The 18,482-nt window shown below is 40.5% G+C and overlaps 1 protein-coding gene across 1 annotated transcript in view; it reads right to left on the minus strand.

Moving 5' to 3' along the window:
• The window catches only part of LOC124155640 (extracellular serine/threonine protein CG31145), a 532,953-nt gene extending 514,860 nt beyond the window's left edge, over positions 1-18,093 (minus strand). The window contains exons 1-2 of the mRNA XM_046529647.1: positions 18,083-18,093; positions 17,106-17,996 (exon numbers count right to left, since the gene is read on the minus strand). Coding sequence (XP_046385603.1) covers positions 17,106-17,996; positions 18,083-18,093 — 902 coding nt within the window. The remainder of the gene's footprint in view (positions 1-17,105; positions 17,997-18,082) is intronic.
• Between the last annotated feature and the right edge of the window lie 389 nt (positions 18,094-18,482).

The raw sequence follows: 18,482 nt of genomic DNA on the forward strand, positions 1-18,482 counted from the left end.
CTCGGGTCCTGAACCGTGTCTGGGCGTCAATTTTGGCCGACGTTTCGATCACAAATTAGTGAATCACGTTTATTCATCTTACCCTGTAAATGATCCTCGATTCTAGTATCTATCGTCGCGTCGGCCCAAATGACGCTCTGAACCGAGCGAACGACCCGAGAAAATTTCTCGTAAAACTTATGGTTACCATTACGGTACGTCCACTGCACAAACACTCAACAATCGCCCACCGAATCAAATCCGATCATCTAGTACTACTAGGGCTACTAGATGAGCGGATTTGATTCAGTGGGCAATTGTTGAGCGTTTGTGCAATGGAGGTATAGATTGGAGATAATATTTCTTTCTTTTTCACCTTCAACGCCTGACTGAGGGCCGAAATGGCAAGATGAAAAATTCTGAAGATCTCTCATTCACTCTTCAAAAGGGAATAAATTGATGAAAAAAACGTTTGGGAGTGATAATTTTGAAATCTACTGAAACATACTTGACACTTTGCTATTTCAAAGGAATTAGGGGTATGATAATGATGCCATGAAAGTTATTTTAAATAAACCATTAGAAGAGAAGGCATAAGCTTTTCTTAAGGAGGAAGTACCTAAAAAATGCGACGAATCGTGAAGGTTAGTAAATTACCTGAACTAGAGGTCGGCGCCACTCCGCCGGCTCCATAGTACGCGCGCCGCCGAAGACTAATCGTCGCATCGGTAATTTCAGCGGCGTCGCGTCGGCGTGGTTACGGAAACCATGTTCTACTCTTGAAAGAGTACTGAATGTTAACTGAGGTCTATATCTCGGACAAATACTTATCTTAAATCTTTTCTCATCCCTGGATTTCCTGTCATTATATGTTACTATATTTTTTTCCTCTTCTCTTTTTATTTCCAGGAAAAAATTTAATTATTACCTCAGTGAGCAATTACGCCAGTAAATTAAATTTATTGTTATGGTGTGTTATTTAAAATTATCTGGGAAATTTTTGTCTGATTTCTTTTCCCTGTTATTAATATACTATCATCTTATTATGTACTTAGTGCAATTTTTCTCCCGCAGTTTTTCTTCTTACTTTCAAGAGAAATGTGCCAGGTAGATGTTTATTTTTATTTTTTGAGTAGAAATTTTTACATGCATTTCAATTTGCTCTTATAAGGAAACCCAGATCATTACTATACTTCATTCATTCAATCCTATCTTAACGGTGAGATATTTAGTGGATTTCTAAATCACCCTAATTTGTTCGTTAACATTTCCTACCTTCGGAAAAAGAATCATCGAGGAGGAATAGATGAACAGGTGGAAATACAAGTGACTAAACATTGCATAGTCTAACGGAAAGAAAAGGTTTGCTTGCAAAATGAATTTTTCTAATTTTTTCGGAACTAGATTTAGATGATCGAGTAAACGGTCATCTAAATAAAAAAGTTGAGTTTTCACTTCATCCTACTAAGCGCACTTACTGCCCACAATTCACATAATATAGGTCCAACCTTTCCACAAAAAAAGTACTCGGAGGAGATTTTGAGAGATATAGTGGGCCATGGGCCACCTTATTCAAAATATTTGGTGAGCTCTAAGTTTCTCAAAAGTCAAATACTCGCAGCTTCCAAGTGGTGGATGCTGACATTCACACTAATCTTCTATATTATTTCTACTGTATAGATACCTTTTTCTCAACTTATACGCAACCAAACTCTACAAATGAGGTACAAAAATGCACAGAATTTATCAGAGAACATGCGACGGCATATCTTACTTACTAAATATTGCCATTGTTTCCTAAAATTGGTTTTTAAATAATAAAAAAAATACAAAAAAACACAAAAAAACAAAAACCGGTAAGTATTCCTGACGTTAACGGCGCACAAACTGATACATTTGTTCGTTTGCAACAATATCTCGCATTCTTTAAATAACTTTTATCAAAATGCGGCTGATTCCACATTCAAGTCTCCTGTTGATACGTAAGTATGATTCATCATATGCGTTTAACAGAGGATAATGTAATTACTTCCAATGTTGTGTTTAAAAAGGTCCTCTGACCTCAATTTGTACATGAACATTCCAATTAAATTTGTACATAAGACCCTGCCTTTTTTTCTACATTTTAAAATTAGAAACGCACCTATCCCTCTGTGGACCTGCATTGAAAAGAGCGGGGAAAGCCCGCTGGGAGCGGGCGCAGCACGCTCGTGATAATTATTTCGCAACTAATGGAGGGTTCTCTAGAATGAATATCCAATAATCCTTTGCCAACGTTTCGCTGTTCAATATGGATATCATCAGGGCTTCGGGTTCAGAATGTGAACTCATTCAGAATTGTGCCCACACTCAGCCTCAATGCCGGCGAAACTAAGAGCGAAACGTTGGCAAAAGGTTTTCAAATACTCCATTCCATCAACCCTCAATATTCTGTTAATAGTTTTTAAGCGGTTAAAATCAACCTCCAATCATAATGGCTGCTGATGTATTAAGTTGTAGTAACAACAATCCACTGCTATTTATGGACGCCATGTGAAATTCATTACCCGTTGAACAATTTTTTATGGCGTTACTATGATAATTGAACCAAAAAATGGGAACAAATGAAAAATAGAAAGCAATAGCAAGCTAAGTCTCGTGGCGATAAAAGGAAACTTCAAGAAAAAGAGAATAAGCAGTCAGTTGGAGCGATTGGACTGTGAACCAAGGGATAGGTGATACAATGATATAGAAAACTAGGGTCACGGGGTGAAGTATGACCCGGAATAGGTGGCATTATCATTATGACGGAAGGTAATTCGACTTAGATGTACCGATAAATGAACATTAATGATCGGAGAACGTACGTTAGCGTTTTTCGCGAAAAAGGTTGGCGTATTAACCTCAAATTTTAAGCGTTGTACCTCTTATTAAGCACGCGCTGGATAAAATCTCAGGAAAGTAAAATTAGAAAAAAAGTTTTTCGTTATTTTCCAGAAGAAGCTAAAATATATTATCAAAGAAATATCTGTGCTGTTCTTAGCTCCCAGTGGAAACTCCCATGTCGGCGAAATCAACCAAAAATGTGACGGTTTGGTCTTATCAAATATTACTACATCAGCATCACTCACTTAGTAGTATCTACATACGATGATTCACGTTTGCACACCACTACTCTAAATTGCGGATCCACCTCAACATAAACTTCATAGTCATTTTCCGTCACTGTAAAAGTACTCATCTTTAATTTTGGTCACAACCATTTTATTTTCATGTGTCATACAATCACAGCGGGAATCTAATGATTATCTTCTTTCTGTTACCCAAATAGAGTATTATGAGAGAATGGGGCAAAAATAAAATCATTGGAAATAAGAATGACATCCCCGCATTAGCGGAAACAAATGAGATGTCGAGTACACGAGCGTATTTTTCGATATCACCGGAAATATTAGCGAAATTTTAATTAATACCTAGTAAAATATGCGGCTCAACGTGGTGCTTTTAATATTAGTTAAATGAGAAATTTAAATATTTCTACAGGATTTATTTTAAAATGACGCGTTAATATTGTTGCAACAAAAAAACGCGTCGTGTTAAAAAAATTACGTGGAAATATTGCAATATTGCAACGCAATTTAATTAATATTCCGAATACGTTCTCATTTCCTTAGTATTAAATTCTGTCGACCTTCCCAATAAGAGGAGGTGGTCACAGTCATGACAGTTGACAATAAGATGGACTATTCGTCACATATTGTAGAATTGAAAAGACAAAACAGAATTTCAATGTAATGGGCTTACAAATGTTTAGTATATTTCCCGACGAAGCCCAACTAGCCCATGAAGTCCGCTTCATAAGGGGGTCGAGAAAGGTGCCTTCAACAGCTCCCACTTTATGGTACTGACGAACTTTTGAAATTAACTCGTCTGACGTGATATTGTAATGTTTTGTTGTATAGCATTTTATAGCTATGAATAAAATATGTTTGTTTTATATGAATGTTATTATTTCATGGGTTTTATATACGCAATATTTACGATATTCACATGAAATAAATGCGGTTAAACAAAAATCCAAATTAAACACGTTACTTTCCATTCCACGAACGCATTATTCCAAATACGTTGCGTTGCCATTTCACATTTCCATTATAAAAAAAGGTCAATCTTCCAAATAAGATGAAATGTTTTATATGATTGATATATTTATACAGACCCACTTATTGCCTTGAATATTGTATCATTTGAATCGTGTAATATTGCAAAATTGACGGGATCATTTTCACTTTTTTCTTGGCTGAACTAGTAATACAAATTGTTATAATTATTGTCGAAAATAAAGGAAACAATCCATTCAAAAGTGATCATGTACCGGAGTAGCAGATTGACCACTAGGGAGAATGGAATTTCCACCCAAGCGTCGAATTCTAAGTCCGCGAAAAAGTTACCTCTTTCCATGGCAACCAATTCAATGAATTAAAAATAAAATCTTAAAATAAAACTTCTGTTGGCGCAAAGAGCTTGAATTTTTGAAAAATGAAAAAGTTACCCTTCACGTAACGGTTAGCGTTTAATTGTTTGCTTTTAATCAGCATCTAAAACCTTTTATTCGGCAAATCAATAAAAGCCAAAATATAATTCAACAACATCAGCACGAGTTCCAGTCCGCTCATTAGGTCTAAAATTCTCAACTTTTTCATCTCATCCGAGAACTCAATCACGATATTTTATTTATGTTATCACTTCAAAGAGACAATTCAAAGAACTTACAATTTGGATACAAAACATCCTCACAAAATATCTTTCAATTGCCAGTAAATCTCGATGCTAATCATTAGCAAAAAATAGAACTTTAAGTATTAGTCCAATTTCAAAATTAGTACTTAAAGTTAAAGCTGGGGGTAATCTGCGAAAAGAATAATGCTTTGTTATTAGGTGCATAATTAATTTATACACTGAGTAGACTTTCTGGTGCGCCGAAGGAAGAAAAACAATAACAGGAACGAATTAAATTATGGCGTAACTATTTTTTAAAAGGTTTTTGACAATTTTTAAGATTTTTTTGGTTTTAGACAATAGTCCTTTTCATTTTCGATATTTTTTATTTTTTGCGGATTTTCGAAGTTTTTTGAAATTTCTCTTTTGTTTTTAACGTATCTTTTGCTTTTTTTAAAGGTTTTTAAATCTCTTTTATAAAAAAATGAATAGAAGAAGGAAAGACATACGATAGACTCATAGAAGAGTGATATCTTTAGGCTGTGGATGTGTTGTTGGAAAATTTTCATCGTAATTCCAAATATTTACAAGGAATGGATTTTATGTGAGTGTTACTCGTGCGCCCATGCTACTAGCCTGTTTACGGACGAATTCTTGAACTGTTGGGAGTTTGTGTCAACGGAGGACATAGATCATTTTGGTTCTCTGCGGAATATGCAGGATTTTGCGGAGGGACTTGTTCTGAAAAGTATTTCATTTATCATATATTATAATATTTCCTGGAGTTTAGGTCAATGTATTTTATGAAAACAAGTTATAGCCAACGTTTCGATTTATTTTAAATCATCATCAGGGCTATGAAAGAAAAAACATGAACAATATAAAATACAAAGATAACAACGATATACAATATTTTTACATAAAAATGTTACGATCGCGTTTTTTTTTTTTTTGTTTTTTCTTTCATAGCCCTGATGATGATTTAAAATAAATCGAAACGTTGGCTATAACTTGTTTTCATAAAATACATTGACCTAAACTCCAGGAAATATTATAATATGTATTAAACAAAGTCAAGATAAGACAATTAAAAAAATAATTATTTAATTTAGCTTGAATCGGGGAGGAGTTTGCAAAAAATCTGCTCCGAAGAGCAGGATGGGACGAATAATATACTTATACAGTCGCAACTTATTGCCTTTTGTCAAAGGCGAGTCTTTGGTATGAAGCCCGTTCAGTGCAAAACGAGCCTGCCGGGCCTTGGTTATAGCGGCGGTGGTATGAGTTTTAAATGATAACCTGGGGTCCCGTACGACTCCAAAAAACGATGGCTATACACCCTTGGAACGCGTGTGTTATGTATTCATTATTTTTTCATTCGTGTAATTAATTTATACACTGATATCGATCCGAATATTTATTCAAACATACCCCACCATAATGTTTCCATTGAGATTGTATAATCAATTGCGACCTTATCGTACAGGAAAAATATGCTTGGATATGATAGTAAAAACTGGATAAAATGAGGAAAATATAGACAGGAATTCAAAATTCAAGGATAAAGTGTTTTACAAATGCACTATTTCAATGCGAACGCAGCGGGAAACAATGAGCTATCTCAGATTTCTCATATTGAATAATATTGGAGCTCTGCGGAATGAAATATTGAACAATGTGCCCATTCAAATATAATTTCGAAAGGCAAAACTCCCAAACATAGAAAATATGAAAATAGCCCACTATCGCAGAAAGATATTTTCATGTTGCCAAAGTTATACCCTGCATGGAAAAACGTACTTAGGTCTGCTTCCACAGAATAAGCAAAAATGAATGAATAACTCGATAGAAGTAATTATATTTTTAAGGCTAGCTATGGAATAATATTACCAAAAATCAAAAAATAATAGTACTCCCTGTTTTCCTCATAAGCGATCAATTACTCTAGCTAATGTTTTGAATCGTAATTTTTCTTTCATCGAGAACCAAAAATGAAGTTGACACACTAATCTTAAGTCCTCATTTGAAAAATTGTGCGTCGATGTAAAATTTTCTGATTTCTTTGCCTTTTTCATACACCTTCATCTAATTGCGCAACCATAAGATAAAACGAAAGGTTTACTTCATTATTTTTTTACATTAATGGGCAAAAAGGAGCTTGTAAGATTTTATTATTCTTAAAAAAGCAATTTCTTTGATCCGCCCAACTGATTCCGATCATTTATATCAAATCTCTCTTGCCATGCAAATAGCAATACTTGCCTCTTTCAGTATAACCGCACATGTGATTCCTTAACGGCGTAGAGTGTTGAATACATTTCTAACTATATTGGGTGCTTTCAATTCAAAGACACACGTCGACACAAGTCGACTTGCGTCGCGGTTTTCGTGTTCCATTCCGTGTGTGTCGCCGACTGTTGTGACACAAGTCAACAAACGGTAACGCACAGGAATAGGAGAGTTATAAACAGTTTCCATGAGTCGACACTAGTCGACGCGTGAGTCGCATGAATTAAAAGCCCCCATTATTATAATATAAAGTTCTTCTGTTGTTATTATTATATATTTACTCTTCTACTCTTGCCATACGGGAGCAATTCACTAAGCCGCGGATACCGTGGCTCTGCCGCTCAAACCCCCGGAGCGCACGACGCGAAGACATCGGCCGCCAAGGCGCCATCTCTCTTCCAAACCACAGAGCGGCCGCGGACTAGGGGTATTTTCGAGGTATCCAATACTGACCACAACGAGAGTGAATGGCAGCCTGAAAAAAGGCAATCCATTTCGAAGGCACTAAAAGCTCGACAACACAGGAAAAATGGAACTGAATCCCTAGCATCATACCTTTCTTTGGAAATTAAAAAACGGCCTCTTATAGATATGCATTATTGAATATTTAACACCACTCCACCTTTATTCCTACGCCAACCACAGGTCTCGAGGGGGGAGTGGGAATTAGGATGAAGGCCCGCACCTTTGAAGAAGCAAATAGCCTCGATGACATATTTGATACCTCACTTAAAAGGAATTAGGACTTGTATTTGTTACAAGACAAAGTTGCAGAGTATGGAGTATGGAGTGCTTTTTAAGCTCTATTAGTCAACACAACTGCCACTTTCACGAAACTTGAGTGATTTAACTCCTATTTACCGTAATTTAATGCGATGAAAACTATGTGATTTTGTGATGATTAAATGTGATATTACGGCAGCTTTGCATTAACCAGGGGTAATAATATCCGGGGTAAACTAAAAGAGAGCAAGTCTTATACTTCTCCCATAACTCTATCCATAGGTTTAAAATGCGTATTTTTTTCTAATGGTGTAACACGAAGTATCTTTCCAACATGTGACTAGTAAACCAACCTAGAGTAGATAAGGCTGCAATTCAGAGCCCGACCCCTTGCGCTCTTAATCCGTCCTTTGGCGTCAGGTCAACCCCCGATAAACCAGAGCCCGTGCGCCCAACTCCATCTCCACTCACCAGACTTCCCAAAGAATGCCAAAAGTACGACATACGTATGCTTATGGTACAACTATACTTATGCAGACTAATTCTATATCCAAGAATTCGAAGTTAAACCAAAGAACAACGAGTAACAAACAACAGGAGGGACGCAACGCATACAAGAAAAGTGAAATGAAAATGGACGCAATAGTGAAAAAATGAGAGTTAGCATTGAAAATCGACTTCCGCAGAGCTGCTGTTGTTATCCAAAATTAAGAATTGAGGTTGAATTCACAGCGGCTATTGATTATTATTATTATTGCTTCTTTTCATTAAAAAAAACTCCGATAAACTCAAAAATCTGTACGTTAATATTCAAATATCGAAGTAGGTATAACTTAAGAGGGGGTGTAGAGACTCCTGATTCCCATGCAGTTTAGCAGAGTATAGGTTTATTCCCTGTAAATATGGGCTTCTTGAATATATGCCAAAAACTGAAAACCGCTTCAACAAATACAAGGTTAAAAAATAAATGATAAATTCAATGGAATTGACACCAATAGAGTTGCATGAAATTCCCTAGCTATCTACAAAATATGGTAACAGAAGGCTATAGTAAATTGTAGCTAAAAGTTCAAACTTACTTTAAATGTAAACTTACCTAAGGTGCTGAGTATTACGAGATTAAAAAGAAAGAGTAAATTTGGAAATTTAAGGTAGGAAAGTTGTAATAACTTGTTCTTGTCATAGTTAACTAATCAAAACAAGTACGTTTCGCAGATTTTGTAAAAAAATAATGTTTTTCACCCAGTGAAATCACCAATTAATGCTAGAAATCAAAATAAGAAGAGTGCGCAGAGTATGGAGTATGGAGTGCTTTTTAAGCTCTATTAGTCAACATAACTGCCACTTTCACGAAACTTGAGTGATTTAACTCCTATTTACCGTAATTTAATGCGATGAAAACTATGTGATTTTGTGATGATTAAATGTGATATTACGGCAGTTTGCATTAACCAGTTTTTTTTCTTTACGCCCACACCAGCACCTCCTGACGAGCTAGTTGCACAAAAGGACTTAATTTGTATTTTTCGTGTATTTCATTCAATCGATGTCGATTGAATGAAATTCACGTCATTTGATCACCGTATTTGACCGTAAATGACGTGTTTGAACGTGTAATGCGGAGGCGCTTGGCTGTAGAGGCCATACATCATCTAGTTTCCAATGGCCACAGAAGTAAGAGTAGATAAGTGAGTAGAAGAGTAAGTGAGTAGAGAAGTAAGAGTAGATAATATGAAAAGACTTTCATCTTGCATAATTGAATAATTTTTATTACTCTATGAAATGATTGAATAATTTCATATGATTAGGATTCAGACGGGGGAGCGAGTAAGGGAGAAATCAGCGTACTCACGAATGCGAGTCTTCCCCGCGCTCCCGTAGGAGGCGCTTCCTAAGCGCCGCACTCCACACCCGCATCCACGGAGCGTCCGCACCCGGGCGGACCTTCCGCCATTCACCGGCGAGGCCACTAGCTGGGTGCCACGCAGGGCATAGGTAGATGCCGAATGCAAATAGCGAGTCAATTACAGGTAAACATTTCTAGAGCGAGGTATTTATGTATTGTGTAACCTTCACAGGAATTTTCTTGATGATTAACAATTATCGAAATGAAAAACAGCAAACTAGCGATAAAATGGTGCTTGTTCATAGTGTAAAGACAAAATTTTCCCTCAAAAATTTCACAGATCGAAAGTTATAGATAATAAATGCAGTATAGGACATATTTCTATATTTGTATGATATTTTGATTTGACTCATTTTAAGAACGGAAGCGCCAACTTTTATTTAAGGATGAAATTCAATATAAATGGATAAAAATGGATTTGCGGCTGCGAGGGTCCTTGGGCGATGAATAGGCCCAAATAATTGCCACTTCATTCGTAATGCCGTCTCCTTCTAGTAAATATTACTGGCACCAACTCGTTTTGTCAGGGTTTCCCTCTTATATTCCATCGTTTCCCTTGGTTATAAAGGTGGTGTGACTTTAAAATGAATTCCCTCCATCACACTGTTGTGAGTCCGCTCCGCGTGGCATTCTTCGGCCGTCTTCCGAGTCTTCGGGCAGAACAACTTGGTTTCCTCTTCAATCACACAAAAACACTGATCACAATGAATTTATGGAGGTTTCATTGACGCCGCACTCTCAGCTAATCAAAACGAATACATTTCGCCGATTTTGTAAAAAAAAAAAAAGTTCTGCTATCAGTCAAACCGTCAATAAAAATCAAAGTAAGGAGATTATGGGGAGTATAGAGATGTGTCATTGCTCGTTTTAAAAAGCAACGCTTTTTTAGCTCTATTAGCCAACCGTACTGCCATCTAATGTGAATTGGCTCCAATTACAGCATTCCTCCACTAATTGCAATGTGCGAAACTCCCGATGTCAAGGACGTTACAGTCAGTTTTCTGGGCACTTGCAAATAAATGAATAATAAGTAGTCGAGTGACGTGCCAATTTCTTAGTTTCATCTTTATCTTATGGCATAAAGAACGTAATATAAATTTCTTGACGCAAGAAATCTATATTCTAGTAGTAATAAACGGTTATACTATCATTTGACCAGTATCACCAGCAGATCTCATGCAAAATTCTGATTTTCAAAGCCAATTTCCAGAGTATGATAGAGCATGGGAAACATTATTCATTTTATTTCAGTGGATGAATTAGAATCGCATATATATATTGTACTTTTTTAATGACTTTTCATTCGTTACTCGTCGAAAACTGCTTAAACAATAGCTCGCTACCGTGGTAGCATTCCGTGCGTTACAACAGGCGTCCAAATGTATCCTAACATTGTGTGCTAGGATTGATTTTCCCCCTGTGAATTAGCGCCTGTTTTTCATCGTAAAACCTTCCTTTTTGATGCATCCTTCTTGCTATTGATGCTCATGTTCCCCATAAGCGCAACTCGTGGTTTCCCCGTAATCCCATTACTTTTGAATTCACTGAAGGTTTGCTCAATCCGTAACGTACATTTTTCGATTGCGGAACGTTTTTCGTAAGATATAATTTATGGATTTCCTAGAGGTAAGATATTATTCAAGCCCCCACCCTTGCCTCCACGCATTGCCCCGATAAAGAACTCGTATAACAATGGATTGTTATCACCAATTTCACGGATATTAGCATTAATCAATGCCAATAAATAGCCAAATTTCAACTTATATGAGTCACTGAAATAAATTCGTCGAATGATTTAAGAAAAGGTTGCCCATTTTCGTTATGTGAGACGGCATAGGTGACTCAACATCATAAGACAACAATTCCTTTAAAAAAATCTTTCGATTACCAAAAACAAGAGTGATTGATTCACTATTTATTTTGATTGAGTGCGACGATAGTTGTAATTATGTCATCTATGATTCTCCTAAATAACCTTGTTAAGAACGGCCTTGGAGGGCACCTCGAGTTGCCTTTTCGACTAGCCATTCTCGATGTGGTCGCGAAGAAACAGGGAAAAATATCCTTATCAAACTAATTGACATTTGTTACCGTTTTAAATACTGTAATATTTTGCTGTACACGGACAAGATATTCAAAATAGTTGATCTCAGAAGATGCTCGTATTTTCCATTTAATTATGGAATCCAACAAAATACACGCAATTTTCGCAGCATAATTCACTGCAATGATGGTTCAAAATTTTATTTCAGCCTATTGGATAATTTGGACTTATTTCAGATAGACTCGATAGATAGATTTTGTATATTTCAGAGATCAGTTGGTGGAGAGGAGCCAAGCTTGTACGCACAAAGAGCTTTGTCCAACAGCCCCATCCATTTATTAATTATTAAAATAAATCTTAGCAATTAATCACTGGTATGCTGAAGGCAGGATGATTCTTAATGGGGGATCCAAAAGAGGCACCTTTGGCACTCAGAAATAAAGTATGTTCAGGAGCACATTGTCCAATGAAGCTATGTGTATTTGAGCATGTTAGACCCAGTGGAGGGGTTCGGGGTGGTGCGGTGGTTAGAGTGTTGGCTTCCCATCCCGTGCGCCCGGGTTCAAATCCCAGCGGAGCGGATGGTAGCGGAGATTTCTCAGGCTGCCCTATCCCTCCTTGAGTGCTTTGTGGTAGGCACTTCCAGTACAACACTCCGTCCATCGGATGGGACGGTAAGTCGTGGTTCCCATGGCACCTTTCGTTAACTGCAGGCTATTGCCGACGCCAGGTTTCTCTCCAACCTCCTTACTCTTCCCTTCCCTGTTGCGCAAACAACCTTAGCATTTGGTCGCCTCCTCCAATTGCCACACCTTACCATTAGGCACCGGAATGCAAATCCATGAGTGAGCTATGAACAATTAGTTATAAGAAATCCCTGGGACCTGAGTAATGTCAAATTACGATGAAATAAGGAAGTAATCAAAGTACTTACAAAAATAAACGTCGGTTATGTATTGTACATGTAGGTATTGTATACGTAGGTGACACTCACAGAAATTATCGCGCAATTATGAAAAAGGCTTATGTTTCCACTATAACAACAACCTTGCCGGCCTCGGTGGCGGCGGGGTAACGTCTTCGCCTGCCAAACAAGAGGTCGCGGGTTCGAGTCCCGCCTGGGTAGGTTTCCCCGGTCCAGGGCATGGTTATTTGTGTACGTTTACTGTTACATATGTTGAACACCCCGGTGTAAAATGGCCAATGAGAGCTGTATCCGGTGGTTTTAGAATAAAATAAAATAAAAAAAATACAACTGAGGAAATAGTAAATAGTTCCCAAACCTTTCAATGAATGTTTATCAATCCACCCACACCATAGAACCCAGCTTTCTATAACTCGTTATCGGTGCCAGGTGACGTACCCACGCGGATTGTCGGGTGTTCTAGTCCCTCCTTTGCAACAGCTGCAATTCTTTCGTGCTTAAATGTTTTTCAATGTGATATGATATGATTGTGATAGCAGAGTCAATAACAAAACGTAGAAACTGTATTTTTAACAGGAAAATGTCATTATGGACTCTTACATTTGCCTAAGCGAGTTGAAAGATAGCATACGGTACATTTATAACCTTGTAATATAGTATGAAAAAATCATAGCCATGTAAAGTAGTATGTTTGCTTGAAATGACGATAAGGAACAAGTTTTATTGCACTGATTTCAAACAGCACGTCAGTGATAAGAGCTCATTAAGTCAAGACCAAGAAATTTTCCGCGTAAGGGATTATTCTGGCTATTATGGCTAAAATTGGTCCAGTGTTTACCTTCGGGTTTCAGGGCTTCCATCGCCTCAACAAAACTTCGATAGGAAAGAGAACTGGGGGTTTTTTCCAGGTAATGCTGAAAAGTGCAAATGCAAGAACGTTAAATCGCTGAAGAGCGAATTTTTTCATATTAATCCAATGAGATAACTAATGGGAAGTTATGAGATAATTTCCCGCAATGTCTAACTACCTGGCATAATACTAACTTTTATCACACTAGCTGAAAAAGAAACGCTATATTCTCTAAGTAGTTATCACCGGGTATGTGTTTACCTAGTTGTACATAAGTTAAGGCATTATAATGCTACAAAAAATAAGGAATGCGATATGCTATTTACTACGAAAACAAGATCCCGAGCCATTTACCAAAGCTAAAAGAATTTTGCTGCTACTAGTGACACCCTTCCATCGAGATGGATTTGAAATCAAGACGGTAATGTTTTACATTAAAATCATCGGAAGAGTATCGTGTCCAGCGCTAGTGCGGTAACACCAGGAGCTGCACGCTTAGAAATTTAGTTCTGACTCATGGAGCAGAATGCGCTAATGGGGTCTAAAGAGCAGATCACGTTCGCACGAGGCAAAAGCGGCTGACGACGACGGATAATGGAGATGCCGAGAACGGATTAACATGAGAGTCGCCTCTTTCTTTGAACACAAGATTTGAGGAGCAGTCTAAGTGACTTATACTTCGGCGACAAGATTCCACGCAACAGATATTCTTACGTTGGGAATTTCGAAAACTAAATTTGTCTGCTGGTCGCGTGGCGTCTACCAGTCGTCAGAACATGTTCTTTTCTTTGCCCACGTCATATTTTAATGTTTTGGAAACTCATATTCCCTGTATCTCATTATTCTATGATTATGAAATAGCCAGCAATACGATTATATTTTTGTCACCTTTATGGAATAAATTTTCGTGTTTTTGGAGTCTGTCAGACGCCACGCGACAACTTGAGTTACAATGCGTTAAAATGTAATAGCGCCGTGATATTCATCCCAAAGTTCTTACATACGTTTACAATTTAAACTAACAACTATTTAAACCATTTCATTTTTGATGTACGTCTTATAACGACGAATTTTTTTATTGTAACCAATATGACATAATTTCGATGAAAGAAAAACTCTAAGAAACGTCAAAATAAGTACTATTCAGTCTTTGATTAAGACAAAAATCTCTATCATTATTATGCAAAAATTTGCTGTCCATTCGTGAAATTTAGTATTCAATGAATGATTAATTGTAGTTAAAAAAGTTATTTCTACTCTAATGCATTTTTTTTAATCATTCCAAAATGGTGTCTGTGAGACACCACGCGACAAATAGCGTTCAAAAATGTAAAAAGACTGACGGAGGGTTAAATGAAACGAGAATAACAAAATCTTCATGTAAATTGTGAATGTACCTGAAAAATTAATGGTGAATAGTGTAGTCTGAATAGGTTATGGGTCAAGAGTGATGAATGTCCAATCGAGGCGGACAATGTCCCTCGGCTGCAGGGGACCAGTCTCTTCTATAAAATGATGAAAACTGATATTGCAGTGATCATAACCCGATGACAAACTCTACTATTAACTTAGCAAACTTCAGACTTTCCTACTGAAACACGATTAGCTTTGTCAAACTTTTAGAATGCCACAATACGTATTTTTGCTTTGGACAGCGTTTTCACTGAAAGTGAGGGAGAGCATTCCTTCGGGTAAAGGCATGCTGAATACACTGCCTAATCGGCAGAACAAGTAATGATTCTAAACGCAAAAGTTATTACCCCGGTCGCACATATAACCTTCAGGTAATGAAGTTGTTAATATTTTATCGAGTTTAATAACTATAGCGATTAGCTGATTTAGAAATGAAAGGAATTTCCACATTAGGTGCAAAGTGTCTCCGAAGTAATTTACTTTTCCAGAGGGTATTAAAATAAATAAACCCATTCAATCTTTATGGAAATTAGGCAACTCAACTGTTTTTTGACACATGAGCAGATTAGCTAGCGACGGACGAAGTCAGTCTCGAACGCGGACCCGCGGGATGGGGGCATTTAGAGAGAGAAGGAGTGAACGAGTGGACTGAGTTTGCCTAACCAACGTGAACCCTCACACCTAGGCGTTATTAGCCTTGGGTGCCCAATGAAGGCTCGTCACACACTTTCATCACTTTCCCACGAACTTTAATAACCACACAGCGAGAATCAACTCGCAGGGTCGCAGAACGAACTGTTTCAGGCGAATCTCGGCGGCAATGCGAGATGCAAAACATAATGCACTTTCATCAACTATTTTCCATAGTCCAAACAATTTTTGAATACAACGACCTACTAGGTTTCCAGTACTCAGTAGAAATGTAGATCCTAATAAAAGTCAACAGAGGAGTTGGAACTTTCATTCTCACTGTCGGAAAATTGAATTCCGCATCGGGCACACCACACAAGTGTTTTCTTTCACGGAGACTTCATTGCGGAAAATTTTCATGGAAACTATTTCGGGCGCTTTCCTTGTGAATTTCGATTGCACATGATGATAGCAATGTATGAATCCTTTGGGAGTATAGCGACTTAGCACACACGTGGATCATGATCATGAGCCAGGTGAAGCATTTTACTGATATTTATGAAAAGAGGGAGTAAATGTAGTTTGGTAGACTATATAAGGATTGCTTCGGTACGATCAGTAAACAATCTCATGAAATATCCCCAGGTTCAATAACAGGAGCAGGACTACGGCAGAGTGATGATGAATCGTCTGAGGGTCAAAGCGCGTTTCGTAGTGTACTGAAATATGTGGATAAGAGCGACAACAGAGCTCGATTAAATGGATTCCACAATAAAAAAGGCCTGGATGTTTTGGCACTAACAAGTCTACGGCCGCGTTCTCGCCTTCCACGCACGCGTCGCCCTAATCCGCGCACGGGACGACTGCAATTGGACAGCGGCCAGCTGGATCCCCTACATTCTGACCATCCCCCCCCCCCCACACGCACAGACCGAAATACATTCGCAGCCGTGACTTAGGAGCACGCAAACAACCCCCTTGTCGCTTGCAATCTGCACGAGGAGAGTCGTCGCCAATTTCCGGCCCTTGAAAAGAACACGGCCCTAGCGTGTTGTTCCGCCGCGATCGCCGCTAAAAAGAAATTAAGACTGCTCAGCGGCCTCAAGCGACAATAAAAGCCCCGCGTCGTAAGCAGTGCTATTGGCGATGCGGGCGGAGGATATGCGGCGGCCACAAGAATGGTTACGGCGGAGAGATGTTGCCGCTTTGGGCGACTGGGGGCGCTGAAGCGTCGCACGGCGAGCGAGATGATTTGAATGTGGCCGAAACGGACTCAGCGGCAAGCAAATAATTGACAATAACGGGATGCTAATGACTTGAAATACAGGGAACAAAGCCGCTCGGGTAAGCCCAGCCTCCGATAATAACCAACACCACTGCTAGCGAGAGGGTGAAAGGATGGTTGGTGAGTTGGCAGGCCACAACACGCACCAGGCACAACAGAGACATCGATGTATCACAACACAATGGCGACCCTCATGAGGTTTCGCCTCCAATTCCTCTGCGACACCACTCAATCACCAAGCACAACAATCGCAATGCCCGGAGTCTTCGAGGTTCACTTGGCTGTTTCCTTGGCAATGGGGGCTAGAGGAGTGAGGGGCTCTGGAGGCTGGGCACCCAATGGGATTTCATGTGGACCGCGTACCTTAAGCGAATGTCCAGGAGCTCTCCGAGCGTCGGGTTGTCCCTCCGTCGTCGCCGGCCCTTGCGCGTCTTCGCCGTCAGCTGCGTTTCCTCGTCGTCCCGCACGATCACAGGAGACTCGACGGGCGAGCGGCCCGGCTGAGCCAGTTCCCCGAGGTCCTCGAAGGGGTCGTGGGGGGCCGGGGTCTCTTCGGCAGGGCCCGACTCGGGTCCGTCTTCGCCGCGGCCCGATGGCGAGGCCTCGCGCGACCCGTTGTGGCTTCGTTGGAGCACGCGTTTGCGGAATGCGGGATCGGGCACGCGCACGCGACCGTGGCTGGGGGCGGCGACTAGTCTTGCCGGGGGCGGAGGACCCACGAGGCCCAGGTCCATCTGCAGGTCGATGACGAGCAGCAACGTGAGCAGGACGGCGGCGGACGCGGCGCCGATCATGAGCCGCTCCTTGAGCTTCATGGCCGCCTCGTGGCTGGGTGCGGGGGCGGCTGGGGGATGCGGCGCGGCTGTTGGGGGAGCGTTTAGAGCGGAGCGGCTGGGCCGGTTGAGCAGCGCCCGTCCGCCGTGTCGACGGAAGCAGCAAGCGAACGCACCCAACGGACACGGCTCTGCTCTTCGGCGGGAGAGGCGTCCGGCGTCGCTGGTGCCGCTGGACGATGTGGAGGAGGGAGTGCGTTGGAGGCGCTGACTCGCCTCGAGGGGAGGAAGGGGGGAGGGGAGGTTGGGGGCGTGGCGGCGGCGAGGCAGCGGCAGTGGAGGCGGCGGCAGCGGGCGGGCCCGCTTCGACGCAGTCGGCGGCCGCCGCGGACGGGGGCGGGCGGGAGGCGGGGGCCCGGTCCACGGGGCCCCGCGGTGGGCCGTGGCGGTCCCTCCCGCAGGCAACACCTCGGAGCGAACGCTTCACACGACACGCGGTATGGGAGGTTTCATCGTGCAGACCCCGGGGGGTCCTATCGCCGAACTTCGTAGGACAGTCCACCTCACTTCCGACCCATCTCGATTTTCGTGTCCATTCGAGATTCCGTCACATTCCCACTATCATCACAGAGTTCTTGCTTACTGGAATGACTTTGTCATCCACCGTAAGCTTCACTAAAAGTGATAAAATTAATGGCAACTGGATCTTGCAAGGAAGAGATTCGTGATGTTCGTCCTGAGTCCGGGAGCATGTTCGCACGGCAGATAAGAGAGATGGCACGACGTTACCCGCCACCCCCTCCCCCTCCCACTCCGCCTTGGCAACTGATAAACACAAGCCACGCGCCGATCACGACACGAGCCGAACACTGCCGATGGCAAACACACTACAGGCCCAAAAATGCCTTACGCTCGGTCGTCGAGAGCGAGGACCGATTCGAATTCCCGCGCCGCTTGACGCACGAGT

Source organism: Ischnura elegans, chromosome 1 (assembly GCF_921293095.1).
Source record: "Ischnura elegans chromosome 1, ioIscEleg1.1, whole genome shotgun sequence".
In the NCBI taxonomy this organism is placed as follows: domain Eukaryota; kingdom Metazoa; phylum Arthropoda; class Insecta; order Odonata; family Coenagrionidae; genus Ischnura; species Ischnura elegans.